At 46.1% G+C, this 25219-nt stretch overlaps 1 protein-coding gene across 1 annotated transcript in view; it reads right to left on the reverse strand.

The window, feature by feature from the left end:
• Positions 1–9662: 9662 nt before the first annotated feature.
• LOC149330454 (glycine receptor subunit beta-type 4-like) overlaps positions 9663–25219 on the reverse strand; it is a 99205-nt gene continuing 83648 nt past the window's right edge. Inside the window, exons 2-8 of the mRNA XM_089559430.1 lie at positions 24132–24167; positions 22655–22728; positions 22041–22178; positions 20278–20360; positions 19311–19454; positions 12738–12967; positions 9663–9797 (exon numbers count right to left, since the gene is read on the reverse strand). Of these exons, the coding sequence (XP_089415556.1) occupies positions 9663–9797; positions 12738–12967; positions 19311–19454; positions 20278–20335 (567 nt within the window). The 5' untranslated portion in view covers positions 20336–20360; positions 22041–22178; positions 22655–22728; positions 24132–24167. The remainder of the gene's footprint in view (positions 9798–12737; positions 12968–19310; positions 19455–20277; positions 20361–22040; positions 22179–22654; positions 22729–24131; positions 24168–25219) is intronic.

The following is a 25219-nucleotide window of genomic DNA, read 5'->3' on the forward strand; positions in this document are numbered from 1 at the left end:
TCGTGCGCCCATTCAATGAAAGATAGCTTCAGTTATCGACAGGGAGACAAACTATACGGGCCGTATTGTAGGGCTTCTCGAGTTTGGTGGGCTGTGTCCTCATTCTAGGACTCTACTGGCCTTTGCGACGCGGTAAACGGTTATGGTTATGGTGAGTGGTCACGGGTTCGATCCCGGCCGCCGCGGTAGAATTTCGACGGAAGCGAAATTCTACAGGCTCGTGTACTGTGCGATGTCAGTGCACGTTAAAGAATCCCAGGTGGTCGAAATTTCCGGGGCCCTTCACTACGGCGTCCCTAATAGCCTGAGTAGCTTTGGGAAGTTAAACCCCATAAACCAAACCATTCTTTGCTGTTCTGTGCAAAAGAGCCGTCCATAACCTTGTTCTTTAATCTCCTATTTACCACGTGCATTATTTAACCTATTTAGCTTCACTTTGGACCCAGCGGCCAATGCTCCGTAGGCCAGGTATTTCAGTATCACAATAGCACACATGGGCGTCCGGAAGGGGGGGCAAGGGGGGGCGGTTGCCCCCCCCTTGGAATTACGGATATTATTTATGCCCTAGTAGAAAACAACTACAAACCTACCGCTTCCCCCATCCCCAGACATCGGGTGCACCCCCTTGGAAAAAGTTCTGCGGACGCCCTTGATAGCACACGTTACAAACTACTGGAAAACAACATCCTGGAGCATAGGTAAGACAGGACCACAACATATAAACATATAGTTAAAGAAAATTCTGCAAAGAATTTAAAAATACCGCAGTTCAATGTGGAGTGATTACAAGTGTGAAACTGAAACCGAACTAGAACGAATGCTGCAAAATAAATTACAAATAATAAGACAAGGGCACTGGGTGTCAAGGGCATAGATAATATTTAGGTAATAAATCAGTTGGCAAAACTCACCACTTTTTCCAGTGAATGTTCATTCTTTATCCTCACTGTTTCGTAGTACTGGGCCACGTTTAGCGATCGATGAAGAAGACGATCGAAGACGAACACCAGCAAGCAGCTTCAGGCTAGGTAAGTACTTGACGCTTTGTTGCTTTGGCTCTTTTTTTCTGCCCTTGCGTTCACCTTGTGTGATTAAAGCATGAATGTTCTGACGAACAGCCTTTATAGTCTTTCCTGTGTACCAGCGTCAATAGCATTTCTGTTGCGCTGATGACCATCAATATGGCCTGGTCAAAACAGATAGCTCTGAAACTGTTCGATCTGGGAGCTCTAACTAGTCACATTTCACATTACAAGGCCACCACTGAGGTGCGTCAGTTTTGTGACGGACGCATTCCGTGCCGGCAACCACATATGAGTTTAGTTTACGGGGGTTTAACGTCCCCAAGCGACTCAGCCTATGGGAGACGCCGTAGTGAAGGGCTCCGGACAATTTCGACCACCTGGGGTTCTTTAACAGGCAATGACATCGCACAGTACACGGGCCTCTATAGAATTCCACCTCCATCGAAATGCACGACCGCCGCGGGAGGAATCGAACCCGCGTCTTTCTGGTCAACAGCCGAGTGCCATAACCACTGAGCCGCCGCGGTGGCCTCGCAGCCAGATATGACCTTTTCCAGAAACCTATTGAGCGTCACTTTCTTTTCGTCGCTTCCATTGAGTTAACCCGTTTCGTTCCATCCCAAGGCTTAGATCCTTTCAAGGCTTAGATTCTCGCTGAGCTGCACCTGAAACCCTCGAATTGCTGCCTGCAGCAGATGGGGCAACGCATCGCTGTAACCAGGTGGGGCTGACAGCATGCGGGCTGCCGAGCGGCTTTGTAACAGCAATTTTGACGGGCACGGCGTGCCGGTCGGATTTAAGCATATAGTCCCTAACTTTCGCGTCGATCAACTGACTTACCAGATAATGCATTGCAAAAAACTACAGAGAATGTTTATTACATTCGAATCGGAACGAAAACACGGATTTGTGCTGCGTAGAAGACGACGGTGAGCAGGCAGTGCCACGGGACGGAGCAGATGGAAGTTGACGAAGAGGACGTTCTCCAATGCACAGCGCGTGATTGTGTGGTGCAGTTTAACACCCCAGCCAAAAAAAAACCATTGGAACCAATTGGACATTCCAAATGGAACCAAGTGGACATTCCCATTGGTTCCAATTGGATTTCGCAATTGGAACCAGTTGGTTCCAGTGGTGTTTTTGGACACCCGACCAATTGGACCCAACAGGACTAGCCAATTAGACCCATTAGGCCAGGCAGTTATTTCACCCAGAAAATGTTCACAAAATATGTTATGTTCATTGAGAGAGGTAGCTCAACGTTTGTGAATAATATGCTCTAGAATCTTGGACAAATATTTCTACAACTGAACATATTATAATATGCAAAAGGAAAACTCATTTATGAGGACTGCAGGGAGATGTCGTGCCTAGTGCCAATGAACATTGTTCTAAGGAATTGAGATTAACATGTTTTTATTGAAATCAAAGTCAACAGGCACAAATACATCACACGCAAGCAACATTCAGACACTAGTAGCATATATTAGCTCAATATGTACATCCAGAGAACATACTTCTGCTCCAACTTATTACCCTATTTGTGAGGCTCTCATGCTGGGGCCAGTGGCGCTTGCCCACTGAGCGCAGTTATTTAATTTCAGCTGCAGTGGCGGTGCAGATGATGAGTGGGTTAAGCTGCTGATAGCTCTTATTATAGGAACCATATTGGTTCTACCTTGTTTGTCAAAAATGCGAACATTCATTGGAAAAATTAGGTGCAGTTAGGCGGTCCAATCGGATGTAATGGGTAAGACCAATTGGGCCCACATATTGGAAACCCAAATGGTCCAATTGGATAGTCCAATTGGAACACCATTCCAATTGGAACCAGTTGGGAACTCAACTAGTCAAATTGGAACCATTTGGAACCAGTTGGAAATCCAATTGGTTCCAATGGTTTTTTTTTTACTGGGACGAGGCGTTTCGGCTGCGGCGATAGCCTAGTGGTCTTAATTAATTAATTCATTGATTGATTGGTTGATTGATTGAAAAGCTCGGCGCCCGCATAGCGACGCCGTGCTGTAATTACGAAGCCTTCAGAGACGACTTATGGCGGTAGCTCTGAAAGACTGCAAGGAACCCCCCCCCCCCCCCCCTTATCTTGTCGACGAACTATACGGAGCTTGCTTTCACCTGGGAAATATAGGACTCAAGATGAGGACAATACGCGAACTAAAATATGGCATCAAGAATATTTGAAGATGACACTTGGACATATCACCATCATTGTGCTCTTGATTTTTTATAGTATTTCAGACGCCTTCATCGCCAGAGCTGAATGGAGAGCCATCTGAAGTTCACCTCTATGCGGCGGATTGTCGCCTCGAGTAAGTCACTGATCGACTCAAAAAAAAAAGTTTTCAACGTTAAGCAAAAATAAAACAATAATTATAACTTCTTCCTGCCCCGAATAGCTCTGTGCAGATAATCGGTGGTAGCTCTCAGCACATTTTTCTTCTGCGCTGTTGCGGGACTGACTTAATCTCCACGCGTGTCTGGTCAGGGATTTTCTGCTTCTCACCTTACCACACATGCGGCAGTAATACCTCCGTCAAACATCATCTCAAGCAGTAATTCATTCAGTTCAGAGCAGCAGCGGTTGAACTTTATTTTTTTTCCTAGTAGAAGATAACCAATTCGGCATATATGGGGATTAACCCACACCATACCCTTAAAGCGGAACATTGGTTCCGTCAAATGTTTGGCTGTGCAGTCCCTGCGCAGGTTATGTAGTATATTTTCACACTGTTCTGCCACGACATCAATGCGCAATACCTGCGTGGGGGTTTCTGTTGATTGCTGCTTGGTGCTAATGATCACTGAATAATTTCAGGCAGAGGTGTTGAAGTCAAGTACTTCACATTTCAAGGCGTCTATGAAAGTCCATTGACGTCACTTCCGAAAGTGAGTACAAGCCTACCATGGATATGGTAGTTTATATTTTCTAATCATTTAAGGCGTCATGACTTATTGTTGTCAAAACACAAATCTTCAAAGCTACAGTTGTCCCCCTAGATAGTGCCTGAATGCATAAACATATCACTTGCATGACTTATTGACGCGCCCTGGAGAACTACACCCAGTTGTAGTCACAAGGCACTGATGATCGGCCGAAGGGAAGTAGGTCTGTTTCATTGCACACGTCACTGTTCTTCTACTACATCTGTACACACGAGCGTTGTCCGCGAGGCCTGAGCTAGATGGTGCGTCTTCCCACTTTTCGAACGCTGATTTATGTATCGGTTCGATATGTAGGTTTACTTGACATTTCTATACTTCGTGAAATAAACTGGCATTGGCTCTGCAGGATCTGAACTATACTTTGTATATTCCTGGGAAGGTTTTACTAAGCAAACATGGTTTGAGTAAATATTAGTTTGTAGTCTCCTAAGCGTTATCTTATCCTTCTTATTTAATCCGGTGTGTGGAGGGGGTATCTCAGCCTATCAGCCTTTATAGTCTGTAGGATTGCTCTAAATGTAAGGGTTTAATTTTTCCCAGGCATCTCCTCCGGGTCTCGGCTGGAAATGGCGCGAGCTGCGGCGCCGGTGTCCAGATTACTGAGACCTGCTCGAGTTGTAGGATTACGTTGTAGGACAGAGGAGGAAGTGCTGCCTAGTCTTGCTCTACCGAAATTTCTGGCTGCCGTTTGAGCGCGCACAGGGACTTAATGGTGAAGTCTTAGGGTTGCTATAGGAAGAACCTGCACTATGAAAACACTCGGCGCGGTTCAAACTGTACTTTCGACATTCCGGTCGCGGAAAAAACTATTGCGCTAAACCTCTCTGCGGACACTCTCGTAAAAATAAGGAGGTTCCGCGCAGTACCGTGGCTGCAATCACTCTATTCCCCAGTAAACTTTCTCTATATGCTGTAATTCGTGTTGAATTTGCTATGGGCACGATAAAGACTGAGCTACAATGTCGAACAAAAGTTTGCTCCGAACTTTATGGAAAATTTTTCGAGGATGTGACGCTATTTCTTAGAGTGTTGACTAGCCCGAGAGTCCTATACGCCGAGCAGAATGCACACTAGGAGGACGGTGCTTCGACATTGTCTTCGCTCGAGTAGCTTTGGGCGTAGACTAACGACTTAGCTCCAATACAGTTTGTCTGCGAAGCAGCACACGGTTCGTGCGAGCGTAATGCTCGCGTGTCAACTCAGGCACTGTTGCTTCCCATCGAGCAGTGCTGTAGGGAATGATTTAGCATGTTAGATACAAAAAAATTTTACATTCCAATCGAAGTCCTCACTCTTACGTTCTCCCTTTGCCATTTTACTGTTTGCAGAGACAACGCCGTCACTCTTGCATCAAGCCTAAAGATGACATACTGGAAGGAGTCGACTTCTTGAGGACTAAGCTCACCTTCTTTTTTTCGGTATGGATTTCAAATGTTGTCAACAACCAGTAACTATGCGCTTCTTTTGGACAGGCTGCTGAAGTAGCTTGCTGCTCCACGCTAGCATGTTGTCACGGAAGTCAAAAGCATATGTCATAAAGAATATGGCAATCACTGCAGTCGGCATATCCATAGGCCATTTATGGAAATGTATAGCCAGAGGTCTGTTGCATTCACCAGGGCATCAACAGACAGCGCCATCTGTCGTTTGACCCAAAGCTTCTTAGCAGCGACACGGGAATACAGCCGGCGCCAGTACATAAGCGGTCAAATTTTTAAGACATGTGGAACGTGAAAATGACACGTGATCATCAAGCACCTCGCCTACCGTACGCCAGCTTCTCGCCAATAGTGAAGTCAGGAGGATGGTAGATATAGGCCTACGAAATGTTACTACGTGCGAGGTGCTTCAATAGTCTGAAGTTTGGGTCTGATGGGCCTTCGCAACCTGCAGATTTGAATTGACTGATAACCGGTGGTGAAAGAGAATAGACGCACAGATCATGAAACCATAACTTTTTGTTTTTCTTTTCAATGCACCCGATAGTTTTCAATGCAGTACTGCTCTCAGTTGCTGCAATGTTGTGAGCTAGCTTTAAAAATAAAGAGCGTTGGAAATAAACAGTACCAATTTGCAGACTTAGTTCCCAGTCCAACATGTATAATTTGCGAGAACATGAACCCATATTTAGGCGCACAACGGCTCAAGTGCAGATATTGTCGGCATTAGTGATAACCAGCATTTTCGTTCTGCACTAGCTAGAATTGTATTGCAGGACGATGAAAGTACTTAGTTTTGCAATATGCACTGCATCTGTTAATGCATATTTAGTTTTGTAATCACTCTCCCCTCTAAGGCCTTTGGCCCTGAGGGTTCAATAAATGAATTTAAATAAATTAAAAGAAACTAAATGTGCTCCAATTGCTTTCTTTTCCAGGTTGCTGCAATACTAATACCATACGCAGTCGTCCTTCTTCAGACATGGAAAAGCTTCGGCTCTTCTGGGAATGGAACCTACGACGGAAGTGCTTAGTTGCAAAGGAAATGCTTAGGACACGACACCAAATCTGTTATGATAATGTGACATCAGAAAAGGACTATGATATCCCAGGTTTACATGCGCGAACTAGTTTTCCGCATTGTTTTTCTTTTTGAGCTGCGGCCTCAATAGTTGAAAGCTTTTGACCAAAAAACTGATTGCGAAACGCCTTCGAGCCACGCCTGCATGTCTCCGATGTGGAGGCTTCTAAACAAACCAAAGAAAGGTTATTTGTGGCATGAGGCCATAGGAACTAAGCTTGCTGAATAGTCTCAAAACTTTTCCGACTTTCTAGATCTCTTTTTTTTTACCTTCAGGCCCATGTTTTGTGCAGGAGTGCTTATGTCTATGTTTGTTAAAATGTCATATTTTTGTTTTATAAAACCTGAAAACTGTTACCTAGTTCAAAACTTCCACTTGCTTTCGAATTCAAACAGCATCCACATTTCTGTGCCTTCGGGTAAAAGAAAAAATTCGACAAAGGGCAGACGACAAAGAACGTTGCATCCACGCTATCTCACGTGTCCTTTATGATACTTCTCATGCGAGGTAATTGTACTAAGGTAATAAGCACGTCGTTTCACTCTGCGTTGTGATTGTGTAATCCTACTTTGACGGCAAGATCTATCGTGAACGACAGACTAGCCACAGATACAGAACGCGAACTTAATATTGGGCTAGCCTGTGTGCGCAAGCGAAACAACTCTATGGGGTCGATGACGGAAAGTCCACAGGTCTGGCATCAAAGATCAGAAAGATAAGTCGGCTTAAAGAAGAACAGTAACCTGGAACATTGTAGAAAATGCAGCGCGACCATGACAATATTACTGTCCCGTCTCGAGCAGCCATTGATGTCGCAGTGACGCTTATGGATGGGGATACAAAAAAGAACTGAAAAGTTTTAGCGGCAATTACACAACTTATAAAAGCGAAAAATCGGCGCTAATTGGCATGCGACAATAATTTCGGGCGCAGAAAGTCTAACACTGTGTTGAGTCCCTGAACCACTCCCAGCTCTATCTTCGCTCACATCTCGACTGCACCGACGCGAAATGACTACGAACACAAACATGCTTTTCACAGAAACCTTCACTCTGTTTTGGGAACGTTGGCGCGAGGGACAATGCACGGATGATGGTCACGGGATCACTTTCCCGTGGCTTGGCGCCCCTTGCGGGTGCTTCCCTGCTTCCTTCCCGGCCCCACTTCCGGGAACGCTCGGCTGCATGGACGCATTTTGACGACTGCTACGACGGCGACGACAAACACGTTTGGTCCGAGGTCCTTGGCTTCAACAGCCAGCGCTGTACAACAAAGCAGGTCTTGTTTCTCGACAGCGGTGACACTTGTGCGAGCAGTAGCTCGTCGACCTCTTCTCTTGTTTGCCACCACCGAGATGTTCGTGCATTTTGCGTAATTTTCGTTACTCCGCTTCCCATTTCATTTCAATCGTTATTGTGCAGAATGTAACATCAAAAAATGTGTAACCGAATTAACTATCGTTTTTAAATAAACATACAATGTTTTAATGAAAATAAAGATACTTATAAAAAATGTTTCATTACTTTTTTTTACAGACGTCGTGCCTTGATAGAAGCTGACATTTTGTCAAATACCTTGTTATACTCTAAACATTATTGAGCCTGCATGGGAGAAAAAAGGGAGTGAGCTGTTTTCTAGTACACTCCTTTTTAGGAGCAGGGTATAACTGAATAGAATAGAATTGAAAAAAAAATGGCTGGCGGTTTAACATTGCTAAGCACAAATAATGTGTGAAAGCAGTTTTTTGCAAGTGGACACCACCGCCTGGTACCTGAAAACGTGTCTGAGGTGTCCGCTGACCCAGGGAACCAGTTATGCGCATCTTTAACCTTTTTATCGCCAATGCCAATTCAGCCAATGTAGGGAGGCGGTCTATGCTCCAGTGCCGCCTTTCCGCAGCAATGTTATCAACGCCAACGCGTATTGCTCTAGTGCCGTATTTCTGCCACAACGTTGACCACGCTGACCCATGCAGCGCACATCTCTCTGTCACTACAGCACTTAGCTCAAAGCGCGAATATTAGTTTGATAGTAGTATTAGTTTAAGAAGACGATGTGCAGTGCACAGAGCGAGAGTGTGCTGCAGTTAAAACACGGCGCTTGATCGGCTGCGGCGAAAGCGTAGTGCTCTCTCGCAGTAGCCAGCGAAGCTGATCAGTTCCCATCGCCGTGGATTCGAATCCAAGTCGCGGATACTTCTTTGATTTATTTCATTTATTACTTTCACTGTTCACAAATCCACAAGCACCGAAAGCGTACAAACATCCCAAGATCTTGCTCGGAGTTGAGCCATCAAAATGGTGCTTTCGCACTAAAAATTAGAGTGACACTTATAATCGCTGATTACGTGTGACAACGCGATAGCATCGTTTCGAGTACACCAAGCTTGCGATGCGTGGCCGACCCGCTCCCATAGACACCCTTGAATTTGATGGTCGACGGTTTAACAGCTCACTCACGTTACGATTAATAGTTCTATGCGACGTCTGGCGCGGATTCGAACGCAATCAACCCCGTACTTGCGCCAGAATTTTGAAACTCGGAATTTATCCGAACACACCATTGGGTAAGCTGGTGCGTCATTGTAGGGTACATACAACGGTAAAACTTCCTTGGTCGTAGTTAGAGTCGTCTCACCACATTCATATGCACTCTATTACAGTTATGTTCCCTTTTTAGTTGGTGAGTGATAGTGATAGCGGGTTTCTATGGCTCAAGGACATCTGCGGCCAAAGAGCGCCATGGCACACTGTATATTCGTTTGCTCAAGGTGGGGTCAAAGACCCATTTCCCAAGCACTTCACTCTGATTAAGCCGAGCACCAGGCCAGGGGAAAGCTTGTACCCACTGTATCACCATTGGGTACCCGGCAGCACTGGGATCGAACCTCGTACCTCCCACATACGAGGCGGATGTTCAGCCACTAGGTCACCGCTGCGGTAAAAGTAAGATTTTATAACGCATGTTAAGAATGGACCATTATCTTTAATATGTCCATAATAATATACCTTACAATATTCCAGAGTTGCTTCACATTTGAAACCAATGTCCAGGAATCATGGACATCATGGCACGTCACTGGAACGGCACTGGGACATCAGCCGACCGGTGTTCTGCATATCAGAGAGCTGTCGGTGCAGCGTGTGTGATCTTTATTTTGCGGTCCATTTACGTCGCCTCTTTGCGCGGTCAACGCGTGTTGTCGAGCGGAGGTTGTGGCCAAGTACGAATACCACTTGCGCTGCGAAGACAAATGCGACGCAGGAAAACATCCAGATGTCCACACCCTGCGACGCAAGCAGAGGTAAGAGCCAGTGCTTAATTAATGGCGTGTGAATTTAGCCTCCTTAAAATGCTGCTCAGCTGTTCTATGGCAAATAGAATGACTGGCTAAGCAATCAAGATAAATTTGAGCTTAGCCTGAGAAGGCGAACTATACACGACTTTCTTTCAGCATTTAGAGCTTTAGGAAATATTCCTGGTCCCAAGTTGCTTTGCTGCCATGTGGTTGCGCTCAGGTAGGTGGTAATGAGTACGATAATTATTGTAAGTAGGATCTTCTCAAGCTTTGGGGCCACCCCTAACATACTGAAATCATAGTCGTAAATGTTAACCGTATTTCGCCGAGAAATATGTCGTATTATGCTATATTTGGCATGCGATAGCGAAGGGACGAATGAACCCATTTTAACGGACAAGGAATCATCACAAAAAGCCGCCAGTTAAAAAGCGGAGGAGGATCGGCCATGGATGTTCTGTGCTCAAGGTCAGTGAAGCTCAAACACTGTCATCGTCTTCATCATCGCAAGCAGAGGTAAGAGCCAGTGCTTAATTAATGGCGAATGAATTTAGCCTCCTTAAGATATCCGGCTGAGCAGTTCTATTGGAAATAGGAAGACTGCAGGGCAAAAGCCTCTCCCATGTCTCTCCAATTAACCCTGTCCTTTCCCAGTTGCGGTCACTATATCCCCGCAAACTTCTTAATCTCATCCGCCCACCTAACTTTCTGCCGCCCCCTGCTACGATCGCCTTCTCTTGGAATTCGCTGCCCTTAACGAGCAGCGGTTACCTTGCCTTCGCATTACAGGCCCTGCTCAAGCGAATTTCTTCCTCTTGATTTAGACTGGGATGTCATTAACCCGCGATCCCTCACCCACTCCGCCCGCTTTCGATCTCTTAACGTTACACCTATCATTTTCCTTTCCATAGCTCGCTGCGTTGTTCTTACCTTAAGCTGAACCCTCTTCGTTAGCCTCCACGTTTCTGCCCCATAGGTGAGTACCGGCAAGATACAGCTACACTATCTCTGTATCGAACACGTCATGCCAAAGCTATTATTCCGTTGTACAAGTAAGCTAAACTGGGCTAGTCGGAGCAATTGCATCTTCGAAAAACGTAGCGCGAAACACGACACAGGTAAGGTGAAGACAGGACACGAGCTCGTGTCCTGTCTTCACCTTACCTGTGTCTTGTGTTTCGCGCTACGTTTTTCGAAGATGCTATTATTCCGTTGTTCCTTCCATATCGTTTCGACCGAGATGAGCTACGGCACTGACATCTGTATCTAGCCCATATATGCTGTTCGCCATTGGTGGCGGTCGCAAAGAGAGCCTCCTGTGTTTAGTGACTCCCCCCCCCCCCCCCCCCCGGTGCAGAGAAAGGATAGCGAGGTATGTACTAAGCACCTTCTCATGAAAATAGAAACTATACTGTCAACATGGAGGCCCCCCTAGTAAGGGATCACTTGACTACGTTAGGCATAATCTTGTGAGAGCTCGTACTTCGGTTCATAGGGGAATATTTCCACCAAGATAAAGACGCCTTTTGCGGAGGACGAAGTTTCCAGAAGAAGACCACGCAATAAAAGCAACAAAACGTCGCTGGGATGCGATGTCGCAACATCATTCGCTACTTTGGAGCCCACCGACCAGAAGCATACACCGCGACATAACACTGATCTGCAGCAGAACACCCTCTTGCTGCCGTCCTGGTTCAGCGCATGTATATTTATTAATATATTTGATGCCGGAAGCGACAACGGGCATTACAGAAAGGGGTATTTATCACGCAAACATAGGACGAAATCATGCGCATTAACTGAGTAGAAAAAGCCTCACTCGGTGCAAAATTAACAATATGCAGCGGTAAAGCATTTAATTTATGGGCTGATGAGAGGAATATGCTGCAAAAGGAAGCTCTAAAAGGTCGCCAGAAAGTAAGACTGAGGTTTTAAGTTTTCAACACTTTTGTTTTCCTCTGCCAGTTTGAGAGCAGTTAATGTGCCCTAAATTCGCATTCAAATGTTTGTTCAGCGAGTACTAAGTTCTAGCTATTGAAGCTTATTTTTGTTTTCAGGTATTTTAAATATCCTGTTGTAATTCTCGAAACCAAAACAGGCGATCACGTTCCAAGTGGAGATTCTGAGGTTGTCAGTTTCTCGTCCTCCCACATTAAGGACTGCAAAAAGGGAGAGTTATTTTAATACAAAACGCAGACGAAGGACTCGTATATGTCCTTTCCCTGGTCGACCATGACTAGGTATCTCGCCTCCCAATAGCGCCGTCTGCATACCCAGACTCTTCAGGAGAGGGGTTGACGAAAGAGGATCAAGCCTAACAGGTGCAAGCGGTCTGTTAGAACTTCTCTTGTCACCTAAACAAGAAGCTAATCAGAAAAAAAAGTTAGAAACTCTATAGAATTTTGATACCTAGCTTGTTTAATAAAACCAAACGTTAAAAAAAATCCAGGGGGCACTTTGGCTCTCTAAAATGCTGCAAGGCGAAAGCCTTTCCTGGCGCACTGTTTGGCATTGACTGCCAGACTATCTGTGCTGTACTAGTGATTTATTTGACTACACACTTTGACTACGCATTACAACTACACGCTTTAACTGCCGACTTTGACTGCTTCTTTAGCACGACTCTCTCTCTGCTTTGATGAGTTCGGTTGTATCCATGGCTGCGTTCGCAGTAATGAGCTATGTAAAGTGGTCACCCACGGACACCTTACGCCCCCTTTTGTAGCAGACGACAACTATTTATTAGTTGTCGTCTGCTCCAATAGGGGGCGTCAGGGGTCCGTGGGTGACCTCATTACTTCGAATCCGCGCATATTGACGTCATAACCGTTTCGACCAACCGAAAAGCGTGACACCTCTGCTGACAACCTTCTGTCGACAACGATGAGGCATTAAAGGCTTCCGCCTTAAAATCCATTCAATCACGTACCGTGAGGCTCGTGGAGGGAGGCAGGCTTCGGCGAAGCTGGTTCATCTGCGCAAAGAGCGCCAACAGGAGCATGTAGCAGAGACCCAGGCGCACTGGGAGACCTCGGAGCCAGAAGCCAGACCAGGAGAGGGCCACCAGGAGGCCGCTGGGTGCGTACGTCTGCAGCAACTGCGCCGGCAGGCGGCGCGACAGCCGCAGACGAAGGGCGATGCCTCCGGACACGTTAAGAACTGCAGCGAGAGAGGCCGTGAGAGGGCGTGAGTTGTGCGTGCGTTTTAAGGCGACAGCCTTCAATGGCTCACACTGTCGTCTGTCCGCTAACAAAGCATGTCACACGCGTTTAACTCGGGAACTAAAAAAGATAGAAGAAAACCAATCGTTGCTTCAGATAGAGGAGGAAAAAATGAACCTAGAAGCCAAGTTTGGTGACTGTAGGTTAAGTAGTTAATATAGTATAGGCAAAAATGTCGAAATTGCTTCGAAATAGCCGCGGGAACAGTGCGACGCCACATCCACCGAAAGTCGTCACGGCATAGTGAAAATTGTCGCAGAATGGTCGGAAAAACGTCGGCTTTGTGAACACTTGAGAGCCCCGAAAGATGTATAATTTGGATATCGATATAGCCACGGGAATGGTGTGACGTCACATCCACCGGAAGTCGTCACGGCAGAGTGTCCTCGGCTTTCGCCTCTCAACACTTTAGTTTTTCAGGAGTGTTGATGTGAGAGTATACAACTGATGCATGTTACCGGTACTCACGCATGGGGCAGAAATGTGGAGGCTAACGAAAAGGGATCAGCTCAAGTTAGGGACAACACAGCGAGCTATCGAAGGAAAAATGATAGGTGTAATTTTAAGGGATCGGAAGAGTGCAGAGAGGGTGAGGGAAGAAACGTTGGTTAACGACATCCTAGTCGAATTAAAGAGGAAGAAATGGGCTTGGGCAGGGAATGTAATGCGAAGGCAAGATAACCGCTGGTCCTTAAGGGTAACGGAGTGGATTCCAAGAGAAGGCAAGCGCAGCAGGGGGCGGCAGAAAGTTAGGTGGGCAGATGAGATTAAGAAGTTTGCGGGGATACGGTTGCCGCAGTTATTAAAGGACAGGGTTAACTGGAGAGACATGGGAGAGGCCTTTTCCCTGCAGGGGACGTAGTCAGGCTGATGATGATGACGATTCGAGACTATATGTAGGTGTAAAGCCCTAATTCAGAGGACGCAGAAACACCTTACAACGATGGCTATGGGTCATCGCTTCAAGCTTGTATACCTTGCACAACATCACACGCACAGGATGTAAACACAGGTACTTCGACGAGACATAGGCATACAGCGACAGTGCTAAGTTTAATCATTATACAATGGCGAGTAATAAAGACCACTTCATCAACCTTTCCGTTTACTGCATTGCATTCACTTTTTTATTGGGAAAGCGTAGCTTGCGACCGGTAATAGTATTTTCAAAAATTTAATTTCCATCTCAGTGAGTCCATTGGATGCTCATGCTCTGACGGATTTAACACCTGTGCCCAGTTTAATGCAGCATACCTGGAGTATACCATGCTCCTACTACACCACCAAGTTACTTTAATCGACCCGTTTTTCTTCATTTTTACGATAGATGGTTGCAGCCTGGTATATGACTTTTATAAACTGCCGGGCTTTACAGCTACATATGCTCTCGGATCAGCATCATCGTCAGCCTGACTACGCCCACTGCAGAGCAGAGGCCTCTCCCATGTCTCTCGAATTAACTCTGTTCTTTGCCAGTTGCGGCTACCGTATCAGCGCGAACTTCTTAATCTTATCCGCCCACCTAACTTTCTCCTGCCCCCTGCCTCGCTTGCTTTGTCTTGGAATCCACTCCGTTACCTTAAGGACCAGCGGGTTATTCCTCTTGATTTCGACTACGGTGTCAATGGCCGCATTTGTTTTTCCAGTCCCGGACTACTTGCTGACAGGTCTCGGCTTCCGCTCTAACAGGAAAAGCGTCATGGTCACATGACCTGCTTGCCATTGGCTGCTTGCGGACTCGCCGCCAAAGCCGGGCTCCCCCTCGGTTACCGTACGTGGACGCTGTCATCTAATGCAGACGACGCAAGCTATGGCCACCACGACGCCGAAGCAACTCCCTGCGCTCGATCATGATACTGAGTCGATTTGAAGACCGTACTGTCAGCTTAGCGTAGGTGCATTACAGAACTCAGCTTCGGAGGTATGCTCGCCGCTACTGCTCGCGCCGAAGTTTGCACAAAGTAGCCCAACTCGTTGCGGATAGGCAGATAGACGAAAGCATTCGCAAAAATGTTGACAACAAGCGCTATAGCTGCTCCAGTATACGAGTGGTTCACCTGGGATGCTTTCAGGTAAGCGCGCAGACAGCATGTCGCAAAACAAGCGAACAGGAACCTCTTGACGACACGAGCAAACAATACGCGCTCGCAGCTCCGAATGCGCGTCCGTGTGCGGTGGATTTCAAGAACGAAGTGTCTAGCGTTCCGTCCAGACGGAACATTTGCTGCTGCTGCAGTTCCGTCCAGACGGAATATTTACTGCAGCTAGAGTTCCGTCCATACAATAGACAGTTTTATTTTCACGTACGTAGAAGCTTCACGTAAGTAGAGCGCTTACGGATCACCAGTACGCATGCGCAGAATGTGAAGTGTCTGCGTGGGTCGCACGGACATACGTGAGATTCGGATCTTTGCGTTGCGGTTTTCACGTTGTTTGCGTACGTGGCGTTGGCAAGATGGCGGCGCCCTGCCCGCCCGCTTCGCAACGATAACAGCTTCGTCGTTAATCCCTCGACGTGGTATCGTGCTGTAAACTGCTGTATTTGCCTTAAGTTGGTCCATTCTTGCTCTCGCATGAAGTTTTAGGTGAGAACAAGCTTTTGTTTTCCACATAGAAAGCCGTTTCAGCAATTCCTAAGCCTGACGGAGAAGCTTTTGTGGTCGTCATAGCAACGACTGTGCCGACGGTCTCGCGAGACCACGCGAAGCTAAAACCTCGCGGGATATCGCGAGACCCTCGGCACAGTCAGCGGGAAAATCAAAACCGTGCACGTTTTGACTCCATACGCACACGTCGTCAACATGAGTGGGAGACTAGCGCCTTCGCTTCTCGAAGAGCAATGATTTAAATATGCTGCGGGACGTAAAAGAATGTAATCCCTTTGAAGATAACATGCAACATACAGTTCGGTGGAATGAAATCGCTAAAATTTTGTCAGAAGAAAGGGGGAAAGTATTTAGCGCGCGCACTGTGGATTGGCCTGGCTCAGCCCCAAGCAGCTCGACTAATCAAAATTTGTTTTCTTTATCTGTACTAGATGGCGTGGCACAACATGCTATCGCATTCTTTAGGTTCTATGGCAGATCTACACATTTTACGTCCCGTACGTGTAGCTAAAACAGTACGAAGCGACACGAGCGTACGCTACGCAGACTGCTCACGTAATTCACTTGCACGTTACCTTCATTCATTCTTCATGCAGTGAACTTCGTCAGCCCATTTGTCGGACTATGCACTCCATCATTCCATAGGTTACATCAATACACGCCGTTGAATCCTTAGTACCCATTTCATGGCCGCATTTTATCTTCGTTTTTTTTCGTTTTTTTTTTTGTTACTTCTTCCACACTGCTCTCCTTCTGTCTTCCCCTCCCAAATTCCCCTCCCTGCGCAGAGTAGCGTGCCAGCGATTTTTAAACGCCGGCTAAATTCTCTGTATTTCATTAAAGAGTCCCTCTCTCTCTCTCGTGCGTGAAGGTTCTACGTACGCAAAACTAAAACTGTCTAATGTCCGTACTGTCCATACTATACAAAATGGGTGATTTCTACCCACATAAAGCATTTCTTTGCCTCTGCAGTAACCAGTTGACAAAGCTGTATCCAGATGTTCTCTCTACGCATGTATACGGTACCAAAATATCTGTCCGCGTAATGCGTTTAGTTACATCCTCGAATGTATAACTTCCGTGCACGCATGCAGGATCGATAAAATGACACTGTTAGAAGCAGAGGGCAGGAACTCTTCGCGAAGTGATGTGAAGCCCGGTCGCTGTTTGTGCTGCAAGATGACGTAGCGCGAAAAAGACCAAGACGTACACAAACGGTCAACAAGCATTATGCAGACGCACCAACAAACCAAAGCCAAAACTCGTTCTATTGTCATTTCTCACTGACTGCTTGGAAAATAAAATCATGCAGCAGAATATCCGGTCAGACATTAGGCGGAACAAGATTGCCACTTTTTTAAATAAACGTGCAAAAGTTTGCTAGCAAACTGGGTTCCCAATCCCTAACGCCAGCTTTAATTCCGTCTTGACATAACTCTTGTGGCAGATAATGCTGGACGGAACTGTATGGTGTGAGATACAGTCCCGTCTGGACGGAACCCCATCGCTACATGCAGTTCCGTCTGGACGGAGCTATAGCGCAAATTGTAGTTTCGTCTGGACGGAACTCTAGCCACAGCCTTTCAAGAAACCAGAACGAGGATGCAAGAAGAAAGGCGTACGATGGCTCAGAGAGCAGCTACGGATCTCATGTGAAGGCTTAATGCATGATATCGTCCTCCAGGAACACGAAAAGTACGCAAAATGCACACAGAGTCTAACTCAATACGGCTGGCAGCGCGGCGTGCAGCTGTCGTCTGCTGCCTTCCCAGCAGCCCCAAGTAGCCCGTGAACTGCCATAGGCGAAAAACGAACGCGTTGCCATGGCGACGCAGGCAGGTGGGCTGAGCTTTCGGGCTGTCCGAGAAAAACAAACACCGGACTCGAGTCCGCAAGTAGTCCCGGACAGTCCGGGGCTGAAAAACAAATTCGGCCATTAACACGCGCTTGTTCCCTCACCCACTGCGCCCGCTTGCGGTCTCTTAACGTTATGCCTATTCATTTTTCTTTCCATAGCTCCCTGCGTTTTCCTTAACTTAAGCTGAACTCTTCTCGTTAGCCTCCACGTTTCTGCCCCATAGGTGAGAACCACACAATCGCCATTCACCATACAATGACCGATTATCAGGTTCTACACCTATCCCAAGACGTAAATTGTTTTCCGCAATAAACTCAGTTGGTAGAAGAAATGAACGGCGGCGCAACAAGGACACTAACAAGAGAGGGGACACCACAACAAGAAACCAACTAGCCCTACTGTAAGTACTACAGCAACGCATTCCCTCGTTTTACACTTACCCCGAGGTTTCTGCTTATCGCCAGCGTGGGTATCTCACCTCCTTGTAGCTTCCGCCTTGGCTGAGCAGCGGTTAAGTCGCGTGGCTGCTGTCCCGAAAGACGCGGGTTGCGCGGAAAAATGTATTCCAATCCTTCAGCTCCATACGCGAACCAACGCCCCGTGGCGACATAAGCCGGGAAGCGCACCATTTTGTCGACCCATCGCATCGGCTGTTTCTCGCACCAAGCCTAGCAGCAGACGCTTTCAGACGAGCACACCTTGGCGTGCGGAATGAACGCGCCCTTATCTGACCACTAGGTGACTCTGGTGACGCAGCGATGCACTTGAGCCCAAGACCTACTGAACTACAGACCTGCTCAGATGGCCCTGGTCCAGCGCGCATGTTCTAGTTTGTGCCTTTTGCCGCCAGGATATAAACACTATGAGCAGCGTGGCGCTAACATCTGCTTAGAAAATGGCCTCCTTCATGATTTTATTTCAAACAGGGCAGTGGTTCGATCCCGGCTGCGACGGCTGAATTTCGATGAAGGCGAAATTCTAGAGGCCCGTGTACTGTGCGATGTCAGTGCACGTTAAAGAACCCCAGGTGGTCAAATTTCCGGAGCCTTTCACTACGGCGTACCTCATAGCCTCAGTCGCTTTGGGATTTTAAACCCCCAATAAACCAAACTAGTTTTATCATTTGTCCACATAATCATCATCATCCGTTTATCTGTGTTAGGCTCTGTGGTAGTAACGAAAAGAAAGCGTACAAAAAGGAAGACACTTTTTATACTCTTGTAGTGCGGAAAAGTCGTTATCATGGCTGTTTTCGTTGCTGATCTTAAGATAGCAGAGAAAGACAAAACAAATGCATTAAATAGCGTGCACGAATTGGGAAACCATGATGATGATCATAGCAGACGAACAGGGCAAAAACGCCAACGGCCAAAAAGCTAACTAAAATTGAGGCACGCTGCTTCATAGGACCCCACCATCTGTGCAGGTCTGTAGTACAGTAGGTCGTGCTAGAGCCAGCCACGGCGCTTTCTGGGCACTTCTGTCCCCGATATTACAGTCGTTAGGCTTGTCTAGCACGCTCAAACACCGTGCCGTCTGCGCTCCGCAGCGCGATGAGCGACGTCTAGCGGCAATGCTTGGAAGCGTATTTTTGATGCTCCTACCATCCGACGTGCGCTATCTCGAACCAGGCGCCGCCGCTAGACGTCGCTCTGCGCGCCGCGGAGCGCAGGCGGCACAAAGTTCGAGTTCCAGACGCGCCTGTGAACGAGTGAAGTGAACGCTTTGTTGTATTCACCTTCAGAGATTTTAACCCATAAGGTGTTTCTTGTATTTTCTTCTCATAACGAACCCTGACACTTCAGCTTAATAATCACCTGTTTGGCTCCAGTGTTGCTGAAACCTCGCTTTCCTTGCCGAAAGGTCATATTCAGGGTGTCTGAACAGGGTTGTTGTGTGAACAGCGTCCTCTGATTCCCAAAGAAGGTGTCGCGAAGTCTCCGATTCTCCTTCGTCAGTGTCTGAAAGCAAAGAAAAATTTACTTATGGCAGTTGCTATTTTCCTTCGTGTATCCTCTGTCGGGTATCCACAGTGCGCGTGGATTCATTCAGCGGGTTAACAGAATTTAAACAGGCAGAATGTACGATACTAATAGAATCAAGATTAAACAGCACATATTCTGTTGAATCTAAGGCTTCAAGAAGAATGTGGAACAAGCCATAAGGAAATGATAATATTTCAACCTTAAAGACGCCACAATGCTGCTATTTTAAAGGTACACTCTGTACACTTTCATAGCCGGTTCTTATGCTTTGGTGGTGCATGATCTTCAGAGCTATCGCCAAGTACCGTAAGCAACGTTGCCGCTTTCTAAACAATTTTTTTTTCAATAATATCATTGAAGCTCGTCCATTTTCTGTTCATCCTTTACCCAGAGGTAATTATTGTCGCCGTCTACGCGTTGCGCAGAGGGAGACAGCACCAAGCGAGGGACGCTGCTCGGGATGTGAAAAGCTGCGTTGTAGAGAAATTTACTATCCAGCCATGACCGTCAGCGCTTAAACTACGCTAGATACTATAATGGTGACCATAATGCATATCCAACTTATTACATTCAGGTTCCCGACTCTGCAAATGAAAATTTCCCATCCGTCAGAAATCTGTGCCCCTCAAATTGCGAAAAAAGGAAAATCACCGCGGCTGTCACCAAAGCTGAAACATGGCCTTAGCACTTTTGCTCCTGACTGTAGCAGAAATTTAGCTAAAAGAGCTCTTGTGATCATTCAGTTAGCGCCAACGCATCGTCAGCTTTTCTAGGCTCCTGCTTTCGCCTGTATACGTACCGTGCTGGATGTTGATGTCGCATATTTGTTTGTCTGCCGGAAAGTTGTTGGAAACCATCGGGCAAGCGTCAACAAGAGCGTATCTGAAAACGCGCAAGAACCAGTTTTGTAAACGAATATTTAAAAGACATTAATAATGAATTACAGCAATGTTTTTGTAGCTAACACTATTAAAAAAGGCCACTTAACCAACTCTCTCAGCCCCAACTCACCACTGGCATCCGTCGTAGCACGTGAAAAGCGACACTATGTTAATTTTATTTAATTTTTCCTGCGCTAGCTGTATAAGAGAGTAGTTGAATGTTTTTTATTCCGTATTTACAGTACAGCACATGGTTATAATGTATATATACAGCAGGAGGCGGAAAAATCCAATCTTCAAATAGGACCTCCTATGGCTTCATTAACTAGCGCATAGACAACAATATGAGGTGAAAAAAAAGGAGAGAAACAAACAACAAAACACAAAGAAATTTACAGTAAATAGATGTGGTATTAAGTATCTAGGGATTCAAACATGCGGTGTTTTAACATTTTTTTGAACTTGTACAATGACATTGGTGATTTCAGTGAAGGGTACAAGACAACTGTTCCAAGTGGAGACGGTTCTTTCCATGGCTCACTGCGCTGTCATTAACTTAATCTCAACCTTCGTTGTTAGCCTCCACGTTTCTGCCCCATAGATGAGCACCGGTAAGAAACAAGTGTTGTATACTCTTTTCTTTTAAAGATATTGGTAAACTGCCATCCATGATCCCGAGAGAACCTGCCGTTAGCGCTCCACCCCATTCTTATTCTCGCCATGACTCCTATCTTCGTGGTGTCTCTTACCCGATTTTGTAACTTGCCCCGCAAGTATCGTCGGCTCTGCGACGAATGTAAGCTCTGCGGTTCTGATCAGTCAGTGCTCTTGCCTCAACGGCTTCGCGAAACTTGACGTAAGGAAAATCGAACAGAGGAAGCTGCGAAGTGGACAAAGCGAAAACAATCCGGAACACAATTAGTACAATCAGCGATTTTGGCACAGTTTTGCAGAATTAACGCTGAGGCCACTTATGCTTTCGTTGGCCGGCGTTAAAGGTTCTAATGAATTAGGGAGACGCATGGCGAACTGATTGTATTCAATTGCAGAAAGTTTATCTGCAGCGTCTTCTACGGAGGACTGTTAACTAGTCAAACGCACGACAGGAATTTTTTCAGCTTGTGCCAGTTTCCACTGCGAACTGCTTGTTTACGTAATGTATTCACGAAGAGTGCCCAACGCAGTTAACCAAAGCGTGAATATCTGGTAGCACTAGTGCTTAATAGGCCACCATAAAATGTAACCGCCTCAGATATTTTTTTTCCGCTCTGTCAATGGGCTTCAGAAGTAGAATCATGGAGGTAGATTACATGTAATTGCTCCGACTTGTACTCATAAGTGGTGGAAAGTGCTGAATTTTGTGTGCTTGCCACCAATGTACGTTGGACAAGAACCAAAAATAAGGAAAGTGATAAGCTCCTTCCGGTACTACAACGAAAGAGCGTTGGGAGTGGATTATACTTTGCGCTTGATTTTTGCCGCTGCATATTTTCTACAGATAACAAAGCAACTAATCCATTGTGAACACTTTTTGTTCTCGGTTATTTCAGAAACCATATCCAGCGATTATGTCTTTTGGTCATAGATCCAGCAGGAATATTTTTCAACCATCCACATCCACCATGTAATGAACGATTGCGGAGGTATGCCGAACAAACTGGTAACCTTAACGATAACTTACGTTCTGTGCTGAAATGACGCTCGTTACGGTAAGGTCCAACGGCGGAAGCCCTTTCCATTCCATCAGCACAGCGGTTGGGTTGCATTCGCAGGCTGACATTGTCCAGTTGGCTGTCAACTCCATTTTCAGATCAACAGTCTCGGTTGGGAAGAAAGGAAAAAACAAAGAAGACACGACACGGTAACTTTTTTAATTTGTTGAAGATGGGCGAAAGCAATAAAACACTGAAGGTAACAGCCGCATTCTACAAAGCCTAGAAATCCCTATTTCAACATGCTATTCGTTCAAGAAAGCCGAAGGTAGTTCTGTTTAGCCCTTTAAGCTGGTAAGCTATACTATAGCTTCAAACTTCCTAAAATGAAGTAACTTACTAGACGAAATGAGACTGCCACTAATCATGCACGGCCCATAGGAAAGGTTAAAGACAAAAAGAATGAGAAAGTGAATGCAAAGCAATGACATGAAATTCTGAGTCATATGTAGCTAAAATACAGAGTTATAAAAGTCTGCCTTATTAGTGGCATTCATAACACAAAACTTGACGCATCGCAAATATAAATTAAAGTCGCCTCGTGAATCTTATGGTTCTCTATTGGATATATCAGCGAACATACCTTGTCCTTTAATGATACTTTGACGTTTTCCAGAGAAACACGAATTTTCACCACATTGCGAGGAATAGACATCCCTGAAAAAAGAACGTGCATAAAATTCGCTGGATGACCAATTAGTCACTGAATGTCCGAAGCCGAGCTCCTATGAAGCTCAGTTTCTATTGCAGCTGAGATCAGTAACTATTGAACAAATGTTCCTACTTCCTGTTAGGCATTACAATAGTGTAAAGCAAATTGTTCACTTGATTCTGCGTATGTGGGAAATAACCCGTTACACTGTCGCGTTATACCCTTAAGGCGACGCTTGAGGGTCTCCTTCGATTTCTTTTAAGGGAGAAGTTCTAGAAAAAGGTAGTTTCAAGCAGAAAGATGACCATAAAAGTTAACAAAAGGGCTATCAACCTTTTCAGCGCTGCACTATAAAGCAATGTTTAAAGACAAAAACTCCTATTGACAACTGTCTTACGCTTTCTAAAATAACCGTGAAAAAAAAAATCTAATCACATTTTCAATTATCGTATGCATTTTTTTTTCTGTGTTGAATTTTGGAGAGATTGGCGTTTCTCATACACAGAATCTAAATGCAATCTGAGACAGCTTTTGTGATCTGTACAGTGGGAATTTCGCCTTGCTGTCTACAGGCAACATTACAGTTCCCTACAATGCTTTCGGAAATTATAAAGATGAAATCATGGAAAACAGCCGGTGCTTCAATGGAGTTTTTCTTTTTTTTTTTTACCGTGCGAGCTGTATCGCATTCAGAGCTTCAGAAACCATGGTAGGCAGAAAAATATTTCTTCAGCAATGGCTCATACAGCAGAACTATGATACGTAATTCCCACGACGGCGTAGTCGTCTCCCAAGCTTCTCTACTATCAATATTTTTACTTGCCCCATGAGAATGTGGGCCCTCCCAAATTATGCTGTCGAGGGTCCCTCTCGTCCCACAGTGTGCAGACCGGGAAACCCTGCTACGAAGCCCGGACCCTGAGGTCCAGCGCACCGCCATCTGTCTGGCGAAAGTGTCCACTACCAGTCAAGGGCAGCCAGCCAGTCTCCAACCGCGGACGCGCAACTCCCCGTCTCCCAGGCCTGCGTGCCGGGGGCGGGGAACAACGCCTTTTCTGATGGAAATAAAAGTTGTTCAATCAATCAATCAATCAATCAATCAATCAATCAATCAATCAATCAATCAATCAATCAATTGGAGGCTAGCTCGCGAGAGGTATTCGAATCGAGTTCTCGAGTGTTTCACTCTTTGTGCCTTCATCGTTTCTGGAGTCAGCGTTCGGAGGCCCGTCTTTGTTTCATTTCTCAGTGCGAAACCTGCGTCCAGGACGAACGCTCATGATGACACACTAATGCTTTCGCCTTCATTGCACATAAGCAGCCTTAAGTGCCCCATGAATGTTTGACTGATTTTTTGTATGAGCGGTGTCCGTTACATTCGGTGGGATATGATACGAGCGAAACTCACCTACTCCTTCACTGTTGCTTGCAGGGTCACCAATTTCTGTGCTGAAAAAAAAAAAAAAAGGTTTCACTGTGAGTAAAACAATCTCCAATGAGTGGAGACTTTTCAGGTTGTTATCTCTGATCTGTCTTCTACTGTGGAGACAACGAAGAGAAGATACATTATCTAGCACACATTACAAGAATGGATTACAAAGAGAACGAATAATAGCAGCCGGTAACCAGTAACACCACAAAATCTCGTTCAATGCTTCCTTTCACACTTGTAGTACTACGAAAACATTGGAGGAGGGGACTGTTAAGCTCCGCCTTAAGGTTATAACTCGATGGCGTAATGGGTTAATTCCCATATGTGCAGAAAGCCATTCTCTACGTTACATTCATAGATCCCTGGGAGTCCTCGTACCCCTCATGGCGCATTGGTGCAGCGGTTAAGCGATGCCCTGCGATGGCAGATGCTCCCAGCTGTGGGCCTTGTGCGGACAAGGTTGATCTTGTAGAAGAACTTCTTGCTGGGCGAGTTGGTGCATAGCTTTCTTGGGATGGCGTTGCGCACACGAACAAACATACACAGGAAGGAGCAGAAGACAGAAAGGGCGCTCTTTCTGTCTTCTGCTCCTTCCTGTGTGTGTTTGTTCGTGTGCGCAACGCCATCCCAAGAAAACAGATTGCTCTTCCCGAGCGACTAGTCCTTAATTTAAATGCCACCTCCCAAGGTGGGCAGTTTGCTCACTATTCGGTGGGCAAAGGTGTGATGACGTTGCAAGGTCACGTGATCTAGGCTGCCCACCTGCCTCCTAGGTCGCTCTCTGGACACCACCAGCCTGGGTCATGCTCAAGATTTTTCTCTCACAAGGCCCACAGGATTTTCTGGAGATCGCGTTTAAACCAACTTGCAACTGTCACTGCTACATCGGTACACGGAAGGCATTTATGGCTTACCAACCATAATAGGGTGACCAGAAGCACTTTCAAGCAGTGTAGTCGCATCTGAGAGGGAGTTCCGAGAAATCCGTCCGGAATTCAACCAACTATACCACACGCTCTCGATCATAGCAAGGAGCCTAAATACAAAATCAAGTTGTCGCATGG

The sequence above is a fragment of the Amblyomma mixtum genome, chromosome 9, assembly GCF_055824585.1.
Source record: "Amblyomma mixtum isolate Tamu chromosome 9, ASM5582458v1, whole genome shotgun sequence".
NCBI classification, from domain to species: domain Eukaryota; kingdom Metazoa; phylum Arthropoda; class Arachnida; order Ixodida; family Ixodidae; genus Amblyomma; species Amblyomma mixtum.